At 48.0% G+C, this 20299-nt stretch overlaps 8 protein-coding genes across 8 annotated transcripts; 4 read left to right on the plus strand and 4 right to left on the minus strand.

Annotated features, from left to right (window-relative positions):
• Window positions 1-932: 932 nt before the first annotated feature.
• On the minus strand, window positions 933-2351 carry ABOM_006067 (uncharacterized protein; the record flags this gene model as incomplete). Its single annotated transcript, XM_022533196.1, has 6 exons — window positions 933-1342; window positions 1418-1482; window positions 1546-1925; window positions 1986-2053; window positions 2112-2148; window positions 2208-2351. The coding sequence occupies 6 exons, from the start codon at window positions 2349-2351 to the stop codon at window positions 933-935; spliced, it is 1104 nt and encodes a 367-aa protein (XP_022389557.1).
• Window positions 2352-6770: 4419 nt separating this feature from the next.
• Window positions 6771-7135, plus strand: ABOM_006068 (uncharacterized protein; the record flags this gene model as incomplete). Its single annotated transcript, XM_022533197.1, has 2 exons — window positions 6771-7044; window positions 7098-7135. The coding sequence occupies 2 exons, from the start codon at window positions 6771-6773 to the stop codon at window positions 7133-7135; spliced, it is 312 nt and encodes a 103-aa protein (XP_022389556.1).
• A 1079-nt stretch (window positions 7136-8214) lies between these two features.
• ABOM_006069 (phosphatidylinositol-3,5-bisphosphate 5-phosphatase) lies at window positions 8215-11235 on the plus strand (the record flags this gene model as incomplete). Its single annotated transcript, XM_022533198.1, has 1 exon — window positions 8215-11235. One exon carries the CDS (start codon window positions 8215-8217, stop codon window positions 11233-11235), a length of 3021 nt encoding a protein of 1006 aa, XP_022389555.1.
• A 165-nt stretch (window positions 11236-11400) lies between these two features.
• ABOM_006070 (Tti2 family protein) lies at window positions 11401-13342 on the minus strand (the record flags this gene model as incomplete). Its single annotated transcript, XM_022533199.1, has 3 exons — window positions 11401-12917; window positions 12969-13128; window positions 13187-13342. 3 exons carry the CDS (start codon window positions 13340-13342, stop codon window positions 11401-11403), a joined length of 1833 nt encoding a protein of 610 aa, XP_022389623.1.
• A 438-nt stretch (window positions 13343-13780) lies between these two features.
• On the minus strand, window positions 13781-15137 carry ABOM_006071 (Gfo/Idh/MocA family protein; the record flags this gene model as incomplete). The annotated part of the gene is made up of 4 exons (XM_022533200.1): window positions 13781-14376; window positions 14433-14580; window positions 14638-14951; window positions 15005-15137. 4 exons carry the CDS (start codon window positions 15135-15137, stop codon window positions 13781-13783), a joined length of 1191 nt encoding a protein of 396 aa, XP_022389624.1.
• Window positions 15138-15505: 368 nt separating this feature from the next.
• ABOM_006072 (uncharacterized protein) lies at window positions 15506-16101 on the plus strand (the record flags this gene model as incomplete). Its single annotated transcript, XM_022533201.1, has 3 exons — window positions 15506-15613; window positions 15671-15871; window positions 15949-16101. 3 exons carry the CDS (start codon window positions 15506-15508, stop codon window positions 16099-16101), a joined length of 462 nt encoding a protein of 153 aa, XP_022389625.1.
• A 793-nt stretch (window positions 16102-16894) lies between these two features.
• ABOM_006073 (hemerythrin domain-containing protein) lies at window positions 16895-17692 on the minus strand (the record flags this gene model as incomplete). The annotated part of the gene is made up of 3 exons (XM_022533202.1): window positions 16895-17239; window positions 17293-17591; window positions 17674-17692. 3 exons carry the CDS (start codon window positions 17690-17692, stop codon window positions 16895-16897), a joined length of 663 nt encoding a protein of 220 aa, XP_022389626.1.
• Window positions 17693-19538: 1846 nt separating this feature from the next.
• ABOM_006074 (uncharacterized protein) lies at window positions 19539-20270 on the plus strand (the record flags this gene model as incomplete). Its single annotated transcript, XM_022533203.1, has 2 exons — window positions 19539-19830; window positions 19897-20270. The coding sequence occupies 2 exons, from the start codon at window positions 19539-19541 to the stop codon at window positions 20268-20270; spliced, it is 666 nt and encodes a 221-aa protein (XP_022389622.1).
• Between the last annotated feature and the right edge of the window lie 29 nt (window positions 20271-20299).

The following is a 20299-nucleotide window of genomic DNA, read 5'->3' on the forward strand; positions in this document are numbered from 1 at the left end:
ATCCTCTATACCAGTGTCTTTATATTTCAGAGTATGCCATAGCGTTTGTTAAGTTCCCTTATTTCGATATTATCCTTACTTTGTCTGACTTTCAGGCATTCCGTATGCCGTGGGAATGGTGCTAGTTTGTTGTATCTGTTGATTTGATAAGATATATAAAGACCTAGCCACCTCCATACCATATCACACACAATGTGCTCCGCAGTCGGCGTATAGTACGCGTAGAAAACGTTCCGACTATACGGCTGAACCGTATTTTTTTTTCGTAGAGAACCTATCAATTGTGCCGTTCTAAGCAATCTGATTCGGGATATCACTCAAAGATGGGAGTTTGTAATGATCCCTGCGGTACTTTAACGTGAGTTGTCACAGATAATGTACCCTTGACCACCACCTATCTTCATGAATTTAGTGCGGAAATTACCTGTGAACGGGGTAGGACGGACCTCTTTATCAGTATGTATCAATGGGTTACTGCTTGTCGAGCAAGTGATAAGCTTGACAGACCTCCACTGTGTTTCTTCACTGGGTGATATACACGGACGGGAGATGATCGATCGACAATCGATCTTCGGTGGGTCGGATCGCCATATCTTACGGCATATTAAGTGAACTCGGCAGTACAAATAATATGCCGGTATTTGTTTCAAGTTCTTCGGAAGGCTGGGCTCAATAAAAATTCATCTACTTTAACTCACGATTGGAGTAATACCGGATATGGTCTTCGTTATTGTAGACCATCACTCTGAGATGAGGGTTTCGGAACTGTCAGCCCTGTCAGGGCTGCAAGGAAGCTTTCTTAATATGTACCTTGTGCCTTGTGTTGTGCAGTGTGAGATGCTTTACTCTTTGTCTATGCATCTTTAGAATACTCGCTGCAAAAATAACAAGGAAAAACAAAGAAAAGGAGAAAGAACCACCATGGAATCGGTCTATACATGACCTGGCGGTAGGGTCGAATCTCCTAATGTGCTCCGACCAGATGGCACCGTCGAGCAGGCCGTGAGATGCGCTAACTCCACGTCGTTGTTCTCCACTGAGGCAGGAGATTTCATCAAGGAGCGCTGATCACATAGGGTTGTTCGGGTGTCCTGGGTCGGTAGAGTACTGATCCCCTGTGAGAAACTAACACTGTCCCAGACCTTGAATACGCGCCGACGGGCGGGAGTTGGACTGTCATCATTAACATTATTCCGGGGACCCGACTGTCCCTCTGACCAGCAGGGACAGTTGAATTTATGGCAGACGATCCGTAACACCGGGGTTATGGTGGGCAGACATGCGCAGACTATACCCACCGCACATTCAATGACGGACCATATCGTCGACGGCCCGATGGTTCCTTATCCACAGGCCCGGTTAGAGGAGGACTGCATCGCCTGTGACAGCTGGAGAAGATACTGAAGTTGTTACATACCAGGGACATTGTGTGGTGAGTACAGGAACAGAGTGGTAAATCGGTAAATACTCACACCGACAACGCTTGCAGGAGGATGGGTTAGCAGCAGTCCACCAAGTGGCCAACAACCTTGCACGACCACTCACAAAATGCCCATCATAAAGATACCAATGAGAGATAGACGGTAGAGGATGCTCCTGTGCAACTGCCAACAGGATCGAATGGGCAGCGACAGAATGGCAACATCGGTGAGAATATTGGGTAACGCGACGCAGTAAAAGGCCAGTTGGAGACTGATGCAATGACCAGGTATGTCGATATCCCACGCCTTGGCTACCGGCGTGCACTGGAAAATGGCGGCTGGCACGAAAGCAGTGGCCCAGAGTGTGACAACCGCACCACAGATCATCGCGCCCACGCGAAACAGACGAGAGATGTTGGTGAAAATACGGCGGTACATCATCAGGATTGAAAGCTTGATGGTCAGGAGATTGATCACGTAAAAGATCTCAAAGACATAGAGCAGCTAGACCAAACAGAGATTATCAATGATGAACTCCCCCTTAGGTCCACCGAGAGGACTTACTTTGGCTACCATCAGCGAGCTTTCAGCGGGGAGATCCACCTGGTTGTATCCCAAGCCATAATGAATCACTAATATGACTCGTCAGCACGGATCTCGAAAGAGATCTCCCAGGGGGGCCCACCTTACTTCCCAGAGCAATGCCGGAGATTGTGAAGAGCAACGCCTACACCCGGACATCTCGTTAGTATTGACGTTAGCCAGAGTCACCGACAGCGGGCCTACCAAGCTTGCAACAATGAGATAGTCATCAGCGCCTACCGTCACTCGGCGGATGTGTCGAGCGACGAATCGAAGCACAATGCTGACGACGGCGAGCACATTGACGGCGATGACATTGTTCCGAAGCCCGTCCGACGGAGAGTTCATTGCTTGCTCGTTTAATTCTTGCGGTCACCCATCTCCGTCAGCGTGGGTGAGGGGATGACGAAGGGATCTTAAATAAAACCCAATCAAGGGAACTTGGCCGAAGGCTCTGCCACAAGCGAGGAGACAGGTCCAGTCGCAAGGAGACGCCATTCGACGTGTCTCAAAAACAAACCATTATCATCGGTGATCCGTGCGCATTCCCGCCGAGCTGGTAGCAGTAGCTGAAGGCTATTGGCTCTTTGGTATGTGATCGTAGTAGATGGAGGCGATCCTCCACACTCTTCACGGTGTTCACTATTGCCCGTCATTCGTGCACTGGCTCTCAGCCCCGGCGCCCACCGTGCGATTGCTCGCATCCTGATACTTGTCAGGTGTGGCCAGATAGGAGTCTAATTGCTCTGCCGATCGTATCCTGGTTGAGCCAACCGGATCGTCAATTCCAACCACGGAAAAGGCAACTATTTAGCGTGCATGCCTCATTGTCAATCATACTGTATAGAGTTAGATGGGATTGATCCTACAAGAAGCTGCAGAAAAAGAACTACGTTGCACGCATCCCAGAAAGTCAGGCCTTTCAGACGCTTCGATCTGTCTAGTAAATTCTAAGGGCCGCCGGTTATGTTCTCTCCCATACTACCCAACTGGAATGTCGATCTTTCTACTGCATACCAAGGATCAACGTTCGACCGAGGGCCTCAGTCAGGTAGTAACTGATCTATCGCCCGCTCACGGAAATGTTACCCGTCTGTGAATACATTGTAACGTTTTGCAGCAACTGTAGGTTGCATCCTAGCCTACAGGAGAGGCTTTATACCTGTCGTACTTATCCAATATGGAGCAATGGCGCCACGGTTGCAACCCCGAAATGTCCACATCCGAGTCTCTACTCTAGGAAGGGAAAACGTCTTGCGATTCTCAGACAAAAGTAGGGTATGTCCGTCGTCCTCCTCCTCCCACGATTCAACAATGGTAGGGACGAGAATCGGTGTCGCTTGCTGTACAAACCGAATATTTGGTACTTTGAAAGCCGGAAGACTGGCACCGCGATCTTTGAGAATGAGATTGGAGCCCAATGACCAAACACCGCGGTCGCCGGCCGCATAAAACAGTTTGGCATGGCTCTCGTATCTACAATACCTTTGGCGTTCGGTGGTCCAGCTACATGCTGCGCAAGGGAAGCCACTGTCTGAAAAGCATAGAGTGCCGGATCAATGCTAGATTAATCCAAGTATTTCGTCCCCCCGCCATGGTCGACGAATCGCTGTGTCCTCTGACTGCGGGACATTTTACTGCTAGTTGCAGCCACTGGTATCTCACTGTCGATGCTAACGTAGCATTCGGGCTGGACGACGGTAGCCTATTTGGATTTGGTCTTTGTCGGGGTTGGAGAGAATAGTGCTCGCTGTGCCAGATACCATATACAAGAGGCAGGGTTGGTGGAATGAAGATGTAAGCCAGAACTATCGGAATAAGGCAATGGATCGCTGTGAACAGGAATAAACACGGTCACCTGGCTGACTCTGCGCAATTAGCGGCAGAAACACCACCGATAACTGCACCATAGCACCAAACAACAACACAGATGCACTTAAACGAGCTGATCATTAGGGTAAGTTTTACCCACCCGTGTACGGAGGCTCATAGCGGCCACGCCGGCCAGTACCCGCGGGCGAGATCGCCATCGGGCCGTCGTTAGCTTCCGCTCGGCACCGCAATTGAGATGTATTTTTGTTGGACATGAACAAAACTTTCGTTATCATACCTATCCACCATTTACGTCCTTTGCTGAAAGTAGTGGGCAACGTATAGACCGTCCACTGCTATCCCGGATACTGTTGAAAGCATTAAGATCCAGCAAAACATGCATCCAATTAAGTATCTCAATAGGGAATTATTGCACTGTTCCACAGCGACTTGGCGATGAAGGCAAAGAGAAAGGAGGACAGAGCCTTTGAGGCTTCTACAAAACCCAACTAGCCCGGGATACTGGCCGTCGAGAGACAATTGAACACGCGATTTAGAAGAAAGTAAGATGGCCGAGCTTCATCCAACGCATACAAAACGCCATTACTGCTGGCTTTAAAAGGAACTGGAGATATGTGATTGAGAAGAGACAGAAGGCGGCGCACAGAAGACGTTAGCCTACACTATCCATATCCTGTCGGATGCCCTGTCTCAAGATAGGATAATCAATGATGTAGATTGGTCGACGAAGACTAACGTAGTCTCTCGATGGATTCAGAATATTGGCACATCTTTAGCATCTAGGGCAGCCTTTCAGGCATCGCATCTTCTCGATCAGGATAATCAATGCGTCTCCTATTTCCATCATGCCGTCCAGCACTTATGCCCATTGAGATTCAGATGAATATCTTCTGAAACCCGACCACCTTATAGAAAGGAACTGTCTAAATGGATAAAATCTTCTACGTACCCTCATGCAAACCGGGATTGCGTGTGTCGAACTAATGGTGCTAGTACGTTTTGCCCAGGTCCACAGAAAACCCTCACCGAGCCATTGTTGTGCGTGGTCCAGCTCTCCCTCGTCCCGATCCACTGGCAGCTTCAGAATACAGGACGAAATAATCGATGCGAGCGATGGGGAGAATTGGTTGTCATATATGCCTCGTCAGTTTAGGATACCTTACAATGGAATGGACTCCATTTCCTGATGTGCAATGGCATCCGTAGAAGGAAACGATTTCATCGCAGTATATGACACCGAGAGATACACCTTGCCTCCACCGATCAAGGCGCTGATGTAGGCTGCCTATTCAATCGCGGTTTTCCATCCGGTGCTTTGCCTGATACGTGAAATGATATGGAACCGACCATAGATCATACTAACCTATACAATTCAAGTATTCCATAATGGCCATGTACGGTGAACCGGCGGCAGGTAAATCCTCGCAGAATACGATGCGAGATTCTCGGGACTCCTCACATGAGCACTCATATGAACAAGTCTATTTACATAATCACAACCACGTTGACCATTGTTTCCAGTTTCCTGCATCAGTCGCTGCTTTGCTGTGGTAGTACAGCCCTGGAGGGTCATGATCCGACGACAGATCAGCTGGAGATGACTGGGACGGGGGCAGTGCATGTCTACAGACTGTGACAGAAGGGCTAGTCAAAATTCAATAGTACCGGCCCGGACACAGGGGCTCTTGGAGACCTGGGGAAGGGTTTCTCAGATGATATGCTCAAGACCGACCTCTCCGGCTCACAACATCGGAATCTCGGGTTTGATTGGCCACGTCGTCAATGTGGAAGTCCAGGTTTAACACTATTGGTTAACACTCTGTATAAACTGGAGCATCTTTGGGGGCCACGCAATCAAGTTAGAAGTCCAGATTTAGTACTATATAGGCTTTTATTAATTGACCCTGTGTATAAAACGTATAAAACTGGAGCCTCGGGCATTACTCTGGATGTGATTGGTCACATCGTCAATGTGCAAGTCCGGATTTAGTACTATCTCTGGTTTATAGGTTGAAACGGAGTACATTTTTCTTAACGAGGCTGGGGCAGTATCTTCCATGGAACTAGGACTTGGCAGCTGTCGATCAAGGCATCTCAGCCTCAATTTTATGTTATGCCAAGGGGTTAACCTGCTGTATGTCTCGGATTGGAAGAGCCTCGGAGAACCTCCTAAGGATGCTGGCTTAGGGGATTGACATGATAGCGCGACGAATTACCCCCTAAACACTTTGAATATTTTGCAAACACAACAGCAGTAGCATACCAGACTATGGCATATAGAGTCACTAGGCATGGTCGTTCAATTCAGGACTGATATCTCTTACAATCCCGTGATATGTATGTGACGGCTAGGCTAGCTAAAGCTACAGAGGTTCCATTATCATCCAAGACTGAATCAGCTGGGAAACATAGCCTTCATTTAGGTCTGAGTAAGGGCTCATAGAAGCTAGGTCTAATTGGGAGGCCAGGTTAGAAGCTCCATATTACAGTATTACTGTCTCTAACAACATGTCATATACAACTCTGTACCTTGGCAATCATACAGTGCTATTCATTTTTTTCATTATCCAAGAACTTTACGAGGAATATGAAGAAGTAGGTCAGGGATAGTGAACAGAAATGCAGTTGCTATGATATATAACATAGTGCTTCCTTGTGTATTCTAACCATATGTATACCAGTAGGAACACAGGTAGTCAAACATGTGAATGACTACAGAGGTGGATCTCACGGACCATGGCCACATTCAGGCGTCCAGGACAAAGGGAAACAAGGCAAAGCATTCGGTACAGATCTAGGATGTTAGGACCTCTTTCTCTGTACATAAAAAGGCAGCCAACCCTCTGAGAGTAGACATATCCCAGTACCATCCACTACACTTCTCTCTTCGCAAACATCCAACATCAGCTGCCACCCTCTACAAAGAACAGCAACATGCAATTCAAGACCCTCCTCTCCTCGCTCTTCATTGCCAGCGCTTCGGCCGGCTGGATTCAGCTGTGCAGCAGCGATGGCCACTGCACCGACGCCGGTTCATCGCCTGCAAACTCAAACAATTGCATGGGCCCTATCCGCGGCAAACCACCGTTCAAATTCGTTGCCCACGATTTCACCCCCGTCTCTATGTCCATCTTCACGGATAAGGGATGCTGGAACAACAACGTTGCCACCTGTGATGGCTGCAAAGACGTCAAGTATAAAGGAAAAGGTATTGATTCATACTGCTGCCCCTCTGGTTATCTGGTTAATTAGTTTCTTTAGGTCCTGTCTATGGCATCTTCCACATGGATGTCGTCTAAGCGTTATTTGTTCGGATTATGAGCCTAACGGGATAAGACTTGTTGGACTGTTGAGTTATACTACCTTCTATGGTGGATTTTGTTGACATATATGATATGGAGGAATCTAGCATATTAGACAATTGATATTTCTGCATGCATCTTCTAAGTCAAACTTAACTATTATTTGGCTATATGGGACGGGGATATCTATCTAAGTAAGCAATGCTGCTCTGAGAAGAGATAGTAGAAATCGTAATTCTATATTTGGTATGGAAGAACTGCACAATGCCAGCGAGGAGATCCTCATATCATGTACTCCTTATCATCCTCGGGCCCAACAAAGTGGTTTGTATAGACTCAACTCGGGGGAGGTCATGAGACTGCCTGCCACCTTCGCAACAATGGACCGGTCTCCCGTCGGCATTGAAAAGACTAGAGACACTAATGTGTGCCAGGCACAGTTCAAGAACCAAGCCAATTGTTATCTGGAAATTGGAATACTTGAAAAGTTAAATACAATTATATCGCTGCTATGTCTAGTCCTCCGGGGATTCGAATAGATGAATATAAGGAGAGAATTAACAAATAGTATACAAGATAGGCAACTCACCAGTGTTTATAATCTTACTTGATTCCTTTTATGGATTAAAGAAAAATATCAACTGAACAGATGTCCACTAGTATTGAATTCTGACAGAGGTCAAGTTCCAGGAGGGCTGTAGACTTGTCATCACGTCTAGTTTCTTGATTGCTGGTGGGTATATATTTCTCATCAACCCAACTGCAACCGTGGAATATTGTAGGCGCCCAACCAGTACCAAACTAGTACCCGTAAGTTACAACTTATGGTTGCACTTAGAGCTTGGTAGAGCGTATTATAAGTATCGTAAGGTAAGACAACACATGACGTCTTTTATCTTATCTCAATCAACATCAACAACAAACCAAAATTTGCTTCTTCCTTCAACTCTTCTTTGGGACACCCCCCCTTCACCACCAAACCATGGTGATTATTGACAATGATTTTATAGATTCTACTGGTAGAATCTCGTGCCCTAGCATTTGATGTCTAGTTCCGTCTTCCCCAGTCCACAGACATGGAGAGTCTTGAAGAAATCACCCGTCCTTGCGATCCTGCTGAAGGAACCGTTGAGGACGGCTCGGCCAGGACCCCATCAGTTGCTGATCAGAGCCTGGCAAACTCACTAGTGGGTTTAAATATAGGGAGCGGAGATGCATCGTTTAAATCCACATCCAGCAACAAAGTATCCGACGAGCAAGCGGACTGGAAATTCCCCGATCAAGAAGATACCTCGACCCCCCCAACCAGAGTGCTCTCTCCGTACGCTCCAGTGCCATACAATCCACCGTCTGCAACTGCCATAAGTGATGATGGCGGTGATGAGGATGAAGAGCCATGTATCGCGACGTCTTTCGAGAGAGACTCTACGCCGACGTCCCTTCAAAAGCGCCGGTCGATGTTCTTCGGTAACAGCGAAGAAGGCATCAACCGGATGCATAAATTCTCTCTGTATGAAACGGCAACACGATTCTATATGGTTGGTATGGACTTGTCAGACACCCGCTTCAGGATTTTGAAGATCGATCGAACGACCGAGACAGGAGATCTGAACGTTGCTGAAGACGATATTGTGTACAGCAAAAGAGAGATGAGTCAGTTACTAGATGCTATTGACGATGGCAATAAGATATCGGGTGGCCTAAAGCTGAGGTGCAGTGCCTGGGCTATGCTGGGATTCATTAAGTTTACCGGCACATACTATATGCTTCTCGTGACTAAGAGAAGCCAAGTTGCTATGCTCGGTGGCCATTATATCTACCAAATTGATGGGACTGAGTTGATCTCCCTGACCAACCCGAGCACCTCAAAGCTCAGACCGGATAAGAACCCTGAAGAGGCTAGATATATCGCTATTCTGAATAACCTTGACTTAACTCGCTCCTTTTATTTCAGCTATTCTTACGACATCACCCACACATTGCAGCGCAATATCTGTCGGGAACGCAGAGCCCACCAAGACGGCTACCCGACGCCTTCTCAACAAGACTACAACACAATGTTCATATGGAATCATCACCTTCTTAGCCCTGCTATCGAGAATTTGAAGAACCCGTATGAGTGGTGTCTGCCAATCATTCATGGATATGTTGAACAAGCGAAGATGTCTATATACGGCCGTTTGGTTTACATCACGATTATTGCTCGCCGATCCCGATTTTTTGCGGGAGCGCGCTTCCTGAAGCGAGGTGCCAACGATCTGGGTTATGTCGCCAATGACGTGGAGACTGAGCAAATCGTGTCTGAAATGACAACCACCTCATTCCACGCCGCCGGCCCCGACCTTTATGCAAATCCTCTCTACACTTCCTATGTCCAGCACCGGGGAAGCATTCCTCTCTACTGGACGCAGGAAAATTCTGGCGTATCTCCGAAGCCCGGTATCGAGTTAAACCTGGTCGACCCATTCTACTCTGCGGCAGCGTTGCATTTTGATAATTTGTTTGAGAGATATGGGGCCCCGATCTATGTCCTGAACCTGATAAAGTCCAGAGAGCGCACCCCACGAGAGTCAAAGCTTCTTCAGGAATACACGAACGCCATAAATTATCTCAACCAATTCCTGCCGGAAGACAAAAAGCTGATCTACAAGCCCTGGGATATGAGTCGAGCCGCGAAGAGCCGTGATCAGGATGTTATAGGAACACTTGAAGAAATTGCGGGCGAGATTATCCCCAAGACCGGATTTTTCAAAAATGGGCATGATGCAGAGTCTGGCCTAAGGCTACAAAATGGCATTGCGAGGACAAACTGTATCGATTGTCTGGATCGCACCAATGCCGCTCAATTTGTGATTGGAAAACGAGCCCTTGGCCACCAGCTTCATGCGCTCGGAATTATCCAAGGGACAACGGTGGAATATGACACCGATGCGGTCAATCTGTTTACTGACATGTGGCATGACCACGGTGATACCATTGCGATCCAATATGGAGGTTCGCATCTAGTCAACACCATGGCCACGTACCGGAAGATCAATCAATGGAGCAGCCATTCACGAGATATGGTGGAGAGTTTCAAAAGGTACTATAATAACTCCTTTCTGGACGCACAGCGACAGGAGGCATACAATCTTTTCCTTGGCAATTATATCTTTTCGCAGGGTCAGCCAATGCTTTGGGATCTATCAACCGACTATTACTTGCACCACGCTAATCCAAAATCCTGGTCAAATAAATCACGGCCCAACTATATAAACTGGTATACACCTGATAATCTTAAGGAAAAAGAGCTGCCACCGCCACCATCCCCGCCGAAGGAGTTAATATCTCGGTATGATGATTACTGGCTCGAATACTATAGACCATTGGCTGTTTCATCATTTTCAAAGATCTTCTCCTATAAGATGAACTCTACCCTTCGTTATCTCCCCTTCCGTCCTTCGTCAGGGGCGCTTTATGATCTCAGTCCTTTTGTGGCTCGAATCCCAAACGAGCAGATCAACAGGGAACGTCAACAGCAACAGCGGAGCGTCAAAATACAGGAGCCAGACTTTGTCCGAGATCGTCCGGAAAGGACACGTTTTGATAATGCTACTCCTGTGCCAAATTGGCGTCTCTCTGCCAATAAAGGGTCTGGGATCATGAAAGACTCATCATTCGGGGCTTCGCAGCCCAGCAATTACACTCAGCGCTCCGCACCTAGCAAAGCGCAAATCGCCCAGTGGACCTTGGGTCAATTGGTGAATGACTCCTTGAACCCATCGGTCACATCCGCGGAGGCAGAGGAGTATGAACGCTATATCAACCACCCCTTGAAGGTACCTCTTGTCGTGACTTCTAGGGATCAACTTACGGCCACCTCTGCTCGTGAGCGCGAATCAAACTTGGATTTAATTGAGTATGTCAACAAATGCAACATTGAAGACTCCGCTCTCAAGGCCAACGCGGATCTCAATATGGCAGACTACGCCGAGTTCCTCAATATATCGGACGAAGGACTCACAGTTTCGGCAGAGGATCATGAAATGAAGCGCTACAAGCGCTACCGGCAATGGTTGAGAGGCAAGAGTCTTTTCAAGCAGCGGGTTGACATTTAAACAGCTGTGCATTTCTGTGCCACGATTCATGAATTATAAATTAATGACGCGATACCCATACGCATCATGTCTGTATTAGCGTTCACAAGTCTTAGCTTAGCATGTTAGATCTACCAAATCATCATTTCTAACGACATTCTATTCTATAAACTAGAAACCAACCACCTATGCTTCCCCAAACAAGCTCCCATCATTAGCATCAATCTCCTCCAACAGAAAACCACGTAAACCCTCCTCCGCATCAACCAGCTCCTGCAACTCCTTTTCCAGATTCTCCTTCGCCTCCAATTGACCCTCACCACCATCCTCTTGAATCGAATTCCGCAAAGCGAACTTCAGCAAATAAACCACACCCCTCAACTCCTTCTTAAGCCTCTCCATAACCGCACCCTCACCCCCAGACAAGCCACCCCTCTTAACCCGATCCACAATCTCCCTCTCCTCCTCACAAACATGAAGCCAGCACGCGCACACCGCACCCAATATCTCCCCGCGCCACATCCACACCCGCGGATGCGCATTCAAAACCACCACCCTCACAACCTCCACCGCACCCAAAAGCATGGGCGGATAAGCCGGCCCAAACGGATTCGCCAGCGTATCATGCACCAGCGGAACAATCTCCCGCAGGAACTTCGTCGTATGGATCCCCAGCTCTCCCAGGAGAGCCACCACCTGCTCCAGAAGCAGCGTCGAGAGCCGCGGATACGGGAATGATGCGAAGTCCGGGGATAGCGAGGTCGGGTTCGTTGAGCTGATGTGGTGGAATGATGGTATGAGGTTTTCTCGGAGTGTGGTTGTTAGACGCGATATGTAGGTTTCGAGTTTGCTGGATTGCGGTTTGGTTTGTGGGGAGGGGGTGAGGGTGTAGGTTGTTTTTTGGAGGGTGAGCAGGGCTGGGTAGGCTTCTTTTAGGAGGCTGATGGAGTCGGGTTCTGGGGTTATGGTGGGGAGGGAGAGGAGACAGGGTTTGAGGGCGTCTTCGAAGACGGAGGTTAGATTTGTGCGGTGGAGGATGGGGGATTTGGTTTCTTGGATGGGGGTTAGGAGGTTTCGGAGCAGGGTGCAGCCTTTTGTTTTGATGGTGGTTGTGTCGTCGTCAATTAGGGCTAGTATTGGGGGGACGAGCAGGGGGAAGTGAGTTTCGAGGTTGGTTTGGTTGGTGGGCTGGGTGTGGTTGTTAGTGGTGTGGTTATGGTGAGGAAGACGGGGGCGGCGTACTTTGTATTGCTGGATTATCCAGGAGAGGACGGCTGTGGCGTAGATGTCTTGGATTTTCCATGGCTTGGTTTCTGGGTCTAGGATACTGGCGTCGAATCGGGGTAATGGCACGGGGTGGAAGTTCTTGCGTCCTGCAGAGGTGATGGCTGGGTTTCTGGTCTTTGCGAACAGTGGTCGGATTCTGTCCTTGAGGATCCTTTCGATTACGGGCCAGAATGTAGTATTCATGTCTGGGTTCGTAGCAGTCGCTGGAGTGAAAGTATCCAGTAGGGTAGTGGCACATGAGAATGCTTCTTCCGTAGTCCATGGATCTTCTATAGATGAGAAGCTGGCTAATGCAATTACAACATCTGCCACACTCTCGGCTTTGGATATTGGGAATGATTCAGCCAATAAGGAAAGCACCGACAGGGCGATCCTCGACCTTAGTTGGTCTTCCAGGATAGCATCTTTTTGTTCTGCTATGACGGTTAGAACAGCTATCCGTCTGGTTAAGGCGAATCTTGACTCACCATCCGAGGATTCTTCTGTCTCAGCATAGATGGGAGACGGAAGTGCAGCATCGCTTGCCCAGGCATATATATTATTTGCAGCAGCCTGGTCAGCACCGGACAGGTCTTTCGGGCCCCGGGCTTTTAAGAAGTTATATGCGACAAGGAGACTTTCGCATACCTAAGGCATCATTAGTATATGCTTATGTTTAATATGATCCACGCGGATATTTGCTTACGTCCAGATTACTTGTATTCCCTTGCGATGACACATCCTGCCATAGCAGATCTAATTCTTCAGGAAGTGCAATATTCCCTGCATGCGCTTCTGGGAAAGTGGAAGTCGAATGCCGCGGTGACAGCGCCTCGTGGCACGCCTTCCGAAGTTCTTCCATTACCATTAATTACTAGCTGATGTTCAGACACGGTTAATCCTCCCGATAAAAAAATAAAAAGGGAAAAAAGGAAAACAAAGAAATGCAAAGAATATCATAAGTAAATGAGCATTTGATATTGGTTTACATAATGGGTGTGATTTGGAATTCAAGGCAGGCGGTGGGGGATGGCAGTAACTAGCACTTACACGTGACCGGACAAAAGGTATGCCGTCATTGTTGTCTCTTAACGAAGACAATCAATGACCCTTTATATTGTGGAAGAATCCTCAATGAACAAGCTAATCAGTGGATAAAATCACGATTCATTGATTAGGCATGTATTGACTGTGTGAATATAACACATCCAAGGTATAAAGCCTCATTAACATTCAATTAACATCATTACACCTTGCTACCACAATGCTCCAATTCTCAGATCTCCATCTGGTTGTGACTTCATCCTATCTTAGCTGGCGCTCCGCGCACTGGTAGACCAGCAGCTTGGTACAAAGCATCTATGCATTCCATCTGGCAAATGCTATCCTCACCGGCGATCCAGTATGTAGGTGTATTTCCTTTGACGGCGTCGACGAACGCCTCCAGCTGCCATCGGTAGGTACTCCAGTGCGAACTGCCACCTTTTCCACCGGTGGTCATAGCATTGCCCCACAAAGGACCTCCTTTGTATTGTTTGTGGTAACGCGTCTGCCCCGTTGTCTTGTCGGTGACAGCGATGTAATGATACAGATGTGGCATCATCGCATTGTAGAAGAAGATTATCGCCCTCTCAGTCTCCACTTCGATTGAAGGCAACTCCCAGAAACGTGGAACAACGCCGGCAATCCACCGTCGCTCCAGGTCGGTGTAGATTTGGCTATGAACCTCAGTATCCTGGGGTCCGACAAAAGTCAGGTAGGCGTACATGGCCGCGTCGACGCGTGGATCATCGCTAGAGACGCGGGCAGTGACTGAGTTGATGGCTTTAGGGTGCCGTGCGCGGAGAGCGTAACGAGTGAATGATAGGGCATACGTCATGTCCATCGCGGAGCCACCTAACGATGTCAGAGCAAGCGCTTGTAGGGTAACAGCTAAATGTTGAAGCACTTACCACCCAGATCATACTCCCATCGGATGTCTCCCTTTGGTACACCGGGACTAGCAGTCATCACGGCCTTCGTCCGCAAGATTCTGCCATGCTGGCCGGACTCTAGCATATGCCGCCATGCATGTGCCGCGGGGTGGAATTGCCAGTGGAACTATATCTGCATCAGTTTACCCATTACTTCCTGATTGAGGTGTCAGCATAGACCTACAGCTTCTTCAAGAGTCAATCCTTTCTCTCTGGCTAAGCTCACTAGTCCCTTTGCTTCATCTGCGTTCGATGTGAACGGCTTCTCACAGAGCACATGCTTTCCAGCCTGGAGGGCCTTGGAGGTCCATTCATAATGCTCGCCATTGGGGATGGACAAATATACAATATCCACAGCAGGGTCGTTCAAGAGCTCCTGGTACGACCCGTAGGGTTTGGTGATGTTGTACTGTTTTGCTGCCTGAGCGGCAGTCGAAGCATCGCGAGACGCAATAGCGTATAAGATTACATCCGGGTGTGTTTTCGCGGGATGGATAACTGATCAATCGCCGTGAGCCATAATGATCTGCAGAAAACCAAGGGCTACATACCTGCAGCAGCGTTGATCTGCGCTGATGATAAAATCCCTAGCTTCAACGCTTGGTGGGATTTACGAGGCTTGGAGACAAGGAATGAAGAGAGATACTGGTGGATGAAGGTTGCACTTTGGACGACAAGAGCCATATTTGGAATTCGTATTTTCACAAGACGCTCCTAAGTACTCGAGAATACTGTGTAGATAGAGGGTGACTGCAAGACTCTTATATTAGTTTACAGGTTCGATTTTGTTGGTCAGATATTAACAGAAAACCGCAGCAAAGCAGCTGAAGACATTAGTTATTGATTGCATATTAGCAGCCTTATCAGCTGCACCCCTTTTACTATCGTATGATGCGGAGCAGTACCTCAAAATGACGTTGGCGAGGAACAAAATCCCATGAATTCCATCGTGACGTCGAGCTTCAGTTGGGGATGATGTCACTTGAATAATGTATTCAAGGGCTCCATCTCCCGGGAACAGTAAATCAACAACACTCATGGTCTAGTCAAAAATGCCCTCCAAAGTAACCATCGACACAACCCTCAAGGACGAAAAGAATGTCCTGCCCAACGGTGACAGTCCCGGCATCACCGTGGTCGCCAAGGAAGCCCCGATTACCGTGAAACGGATTCCCGCGACTTACATAGAACTGACATACACATGGATCTTATGATAGACCCCTCTCCAGCAACACATCCTGTTCTGGGACCGTGACGGTGACGGGATGATATTCCCATGGGACATCTATATAGGCTTCCGGGAATTGGGTTTCAATATCCTCTTTTCGATCCTGGCGGTGCTGGTCATCAATGTTAACTTTTCCTACCCAACTCGATTGGCATATAGTTGGCTCCCGGATCCGTGGTTTCGAGTTTACGTACGGAGCGTGCACAAGACGAAGGGAAGTCTTTTTTCTGTTGCATAATAGCAATCAGACTGACTGGTGCGTTCCAGCACGGCTCGGACAGTGGTACCTATGATCCGGAAGGCCGCTTCATCCCGCAGCTTTTTGAGACCTGTTTGCCAAATGGGACTCGGATCAATGATGGCGCGTTGACGTTGCTCGAGCTGTTCAAGCTGATACATGGGCCACCACTGCGCTGCTGATCCGTTCGGAGTAAGTAGCCGTCGTTCTATAACTGGCATAAATACTAGTTTATGCTAACCGCAAATCTTGTGCAGTGGGGTGCGGCTCTTTTCGAATTGGGAACTACGTGGCTGCTCATACAGAAGGATGGTAAAGTTTACAAGGAGGATTTTCGTGCTGTGTGTGATGTAGGTGACCGTACTTCGTGTTTATTACGGGTCTTTTGGATGAACTGGACTGATCTGGGTTAGGGCTCTATATTCTGGAAGATTCGGGAGGCTCGGAAAACCAGCCCATGCTAGACGCAAGGATTTGGGCTCGGTGGAGATGGGTTTATAGGAAGTGAAAATATATATTCTTGACGAGATGGTTGATATACAGTAAGTTGCGAAGGCCCAGACTCGAATGACGAGTGGGCAGAGGAGGAATAAACGTATGCTATATTAGAAGTCCGTGTATAAACATAAGACTTGAACATCATGTCACTCTATTTGAAATGTATATACAGTCAACATCTTACGGATAACTATCTGGAGTTCCTAGTAGTGCGAAATTTAATACTGATGCCATATCTTATTGTGGTTGCTCATTTTCAGGGCGACATTCATCCCGCTACCAAAGGAGAAAGAATGGATCATTTCTCATAGTTCACACAGATATTTTCATAAACACAACAAACTCAACAAAGCACTAGACGATAACTATACATTAGGATACCCGACGACATACATCACTACCCAGAACCGTGGCTCTCCACCCCCTAACATTGCTTCCTCCATTACAATTTCATTGCTAGGCAATACACTTACTCACTCACTCGGTAGACGGGTTAGGCATGGTAGAAGTCTCAGGCCATTTGCGGAAAAGATCCGCCAGATGGTCAATGGGCGCCGCAAGAAGGCCCACGGCCGTCTCATATGGTGGCTTACTCGGCGCACTCGGGTGAGAGCGAGAAGGCACAAACATCTTGGTTCGACCAAAGGAGTCGGAAAGCTTCTCGCTTTCTTCCGAGGACAAGGCCTCCTCCAAGGCGGGCAGGTCCGTAGCCTCCTCTTCCTTGATATGCGACGCGAGGTCCTCCATCAGGGCCTTGAGAGTCGGGATGAAGTCTGCATCTGACGCCTGGAGATCCTGGAACTTTTTCAATTGTTCCTTGACCTGTCCTGTGGTAAGCTTCATTGTCTGGGTAAGGGTTATGTAGTATAACTCACGCTCTGGTGCTCCCTGCGATCCTTCTCGGCCAGAGCTTTACCATTAGCGACATTCTTCTCCATGGCGGGATAAACTATAAGCTCTTCACCGACGGAATGACGAGCTAGTTCCCAGGTGAACAGGTTCTGATACCTTGTCTGCTCATCCTGGTCAGTTGATTGGACGATACGATCATAGTATCGTTCGAGTTCACGGTGATCTTCCTTGATTGCATCGCTCACACGTGGCGCCATTTTCGATTGCTGCTCGAGAGACTGTATGTCACTAAATATAGAGCACGAGAAAATTGACGTTATCGCTAGTAGTTGTAAGGGGACTAGCCATACTTCCAGAACAGGTCTTCAGACCCTTATATCTTGCCCTTCTGTTAGCAATCCAACGGTCCGACGCACACCTCATAATGTGTCATGGCAACGTTGCAAATGCAACACAGCTAATTGGGCCATTCAATGTTTACCCCAGAAGCCACCATTACAGGTGTATGAGCCGTGTTCTCGTCATTCTCTGCTCAGGTCACACACGGCTTACCCCAGTTCCCAATAGTCGGTGCTTCTGCTTCATAGCTCCAGAGCTCGAGGTTCGCGAGGGTAGTCGCGTCCAATAACCAGCGTATGTTTGTCATACAACCTTTTATGGCCAATTAGCCAATCGTTTTGCCTTGATTACAATCACTCGGTCCCTGTGATGGATCTTCTGAAGGCTCTTTGGGCTGATTTTAGGGTTCGATACCAATGCCGAGCGACCCGGACCATAGAACTTGTCGGAACAATGACCGAGAGGTGATGTAGGAGCAACATTAACCAAAAGATAGAGCTGTAGGTGAGGGAAGATGTAAAGAAAAACGTGTGATGTAGAGTGTCGCTTTACATCACTATAAAGTCCCTTTAGCTTCATTTATACCTGAGGAGCTACCGAAAGTGGCATCGAGATAAAGCCACGGTCCACCCCAGTACCATGAAGATTGCAACCCTGTTGAAGTAGCTTATGATGACAAGGAGTAGAGACTGACGCTTGAGAATAATCATCAGTGCAGAGGATACTATCGTGAAAGGTAAGGTACACGCTATCAGAAAGTTGATCTAAACGATACTAGTATATTGAGCGCTATTCACACCAGTCGAAGACACGTCAATATCTTTCCAATCGCCCTATCTCAGCATGCGACAAGAGCCGCAGCGCTGCCCTCTGACAGGACGCTCTCACAATTAGCAGACTTTTTGATTCGCTAGGTATCAAAAGCTAAACGAGTTAGTATGTCTTTTAAAGGCATTCCTGAGGACACCTGAGTTGAATTGCAGAATACATAATTGTCCATTGTTGATCGAGACACTCGAGCGTGTTCCGGACAGATTGAAAACTGCAAAAGATAAGCTATTTCAATGCTTCAAAATACAGAGACCGGATGCGTAACTAATATGCCATTAGAACTTTTCTTCTCATGGAAGTGAAGTTGTATGTGTGAGCGTCACCATCTTGGGTATCTTATTCGGATAACAGCAGCCGGCACCGTACTTTGAATGCGTATGACGATAATATATCATATGTTGTCACTCACAGATTGCTCCACGAATACAATAATGGAGAGACGAATCAAAGGACCTGGGTATTAATTCCCTTTCGCAAGTAGCTATTCCGTGTTAGGGCACTCTCCAGCACGTACCGATAGGACCACATTCGGATTGGTTCTCGAGAGTATCTCCAGTCAAGTATCAGTGCTACTACGATATACCACATGAGTGTAAAATAGCCTACACCATTGGTCTGAGCCTCTCACACGTCCTGGGCCTGTAAGGTAGTCGGAGATCTTCCGTATTTCTGAATTCTGACGCGGATCTACTCCCGCCACTAAGATATCTACAATCTGCTGGCCACTGCCTCGTCCCATATAGGACCTCCCCCCATTATATACTGTGTAGCACAGCACCCAGCGCCACTTTCTAACCATTGGCAGCATGAAGCCTGTTCCTAGAAAAATACTAGCAGCCAAGGATTGCTTTATCTTGGCTGCTGTTTTCGCCAGGCTCTAGAGTGACTACTATCATCATGACGTCATGTATATACGTATTCTTCATTCACCACCAGACGCATCTTCACCGTAACTCCAGGAGATCATGCGGATCCCCTTATAGTAGTGCTACGGCAGACATAGTATTCTTGCCTAGAAAATACCAAAGACTTGAACCTGAGCTTTAGCGGTTAGATACCCTTCAAACAATCAGAACTAGCTTCCTGTTCACCACTCAACATGGCGACGGAGAACGAGAAGAAGCGCGGGTTGATTATCGTCTCGAACCGTCTTCCACTGTCAGTCAAGGAAGAAAACGGCACATACACTTCCAGCCTATCCAGCGGTGGTCTTGTAACAGCCCTGTCGGGTCTGACCAAGTCAACGAACTTCCGCTGGTTCGGCTGGCCGGGCAAGGCTATCGAGGACCCAGAAGAGCAGAAAAAGGTCTCCGACGCCCTGGCAGAGAATAGCGCGGTGGGCATTTTCTTGGACGAGCAATTGGCGCACGACCATTATAACAACTTCTCGAGTATGCACCTCTCCTCCATGCGATATCGATCGCCCACTCGCACTCACACACGCTAACCATGAATAGACTCTGTCCTCTGGCCCATCCTCCACTACCAATCTGGAGTCGCCTTCAATGAAGACGCGTGGGAGGCGTACCAGCGTGTGAATGGGATCTTTGCTGATACCGTCGCCAAAGAAGCGGCCAACGGGGATCTGATCTGGGTTCATGATTACCATCTATTGCTCTTGCCTTCTCTCTTGCGTGAGCGACTCAAGAAGCAGGGGAAGAGCTGCTCGATTGGATTTACATTGCATACCCCGTTTCCGGCAGAGGACTTTTGGCGGGCCATCCCTGTGCAGAAGGACTTGCTGAAGGGCTTACTTGCTTGTGACGTGATTGGCTTCCACACGGATGAGTATAGGCGGAACTTTACTGAGAGCTGTGCACGTAGTTTGTGAGTCTGGGGTTTCCTTTTTTTTTTTCTTTT

Source organism: Aspergillus bombycis (genome assembly GCF_001792695.1).
Source record: "Aspergillus bombycis strain NRRL26010 chromosome Unknown contig00037, whole genome shotgun sequence".
In the NCBI taxonomy this organism is placed as follows: Eukaryota; Fungi; Ascomycota; class Eurotiomycetes; order Eurotiales; family Aspergillaceae; genus Aspergillus; species Aspergillus bombycis.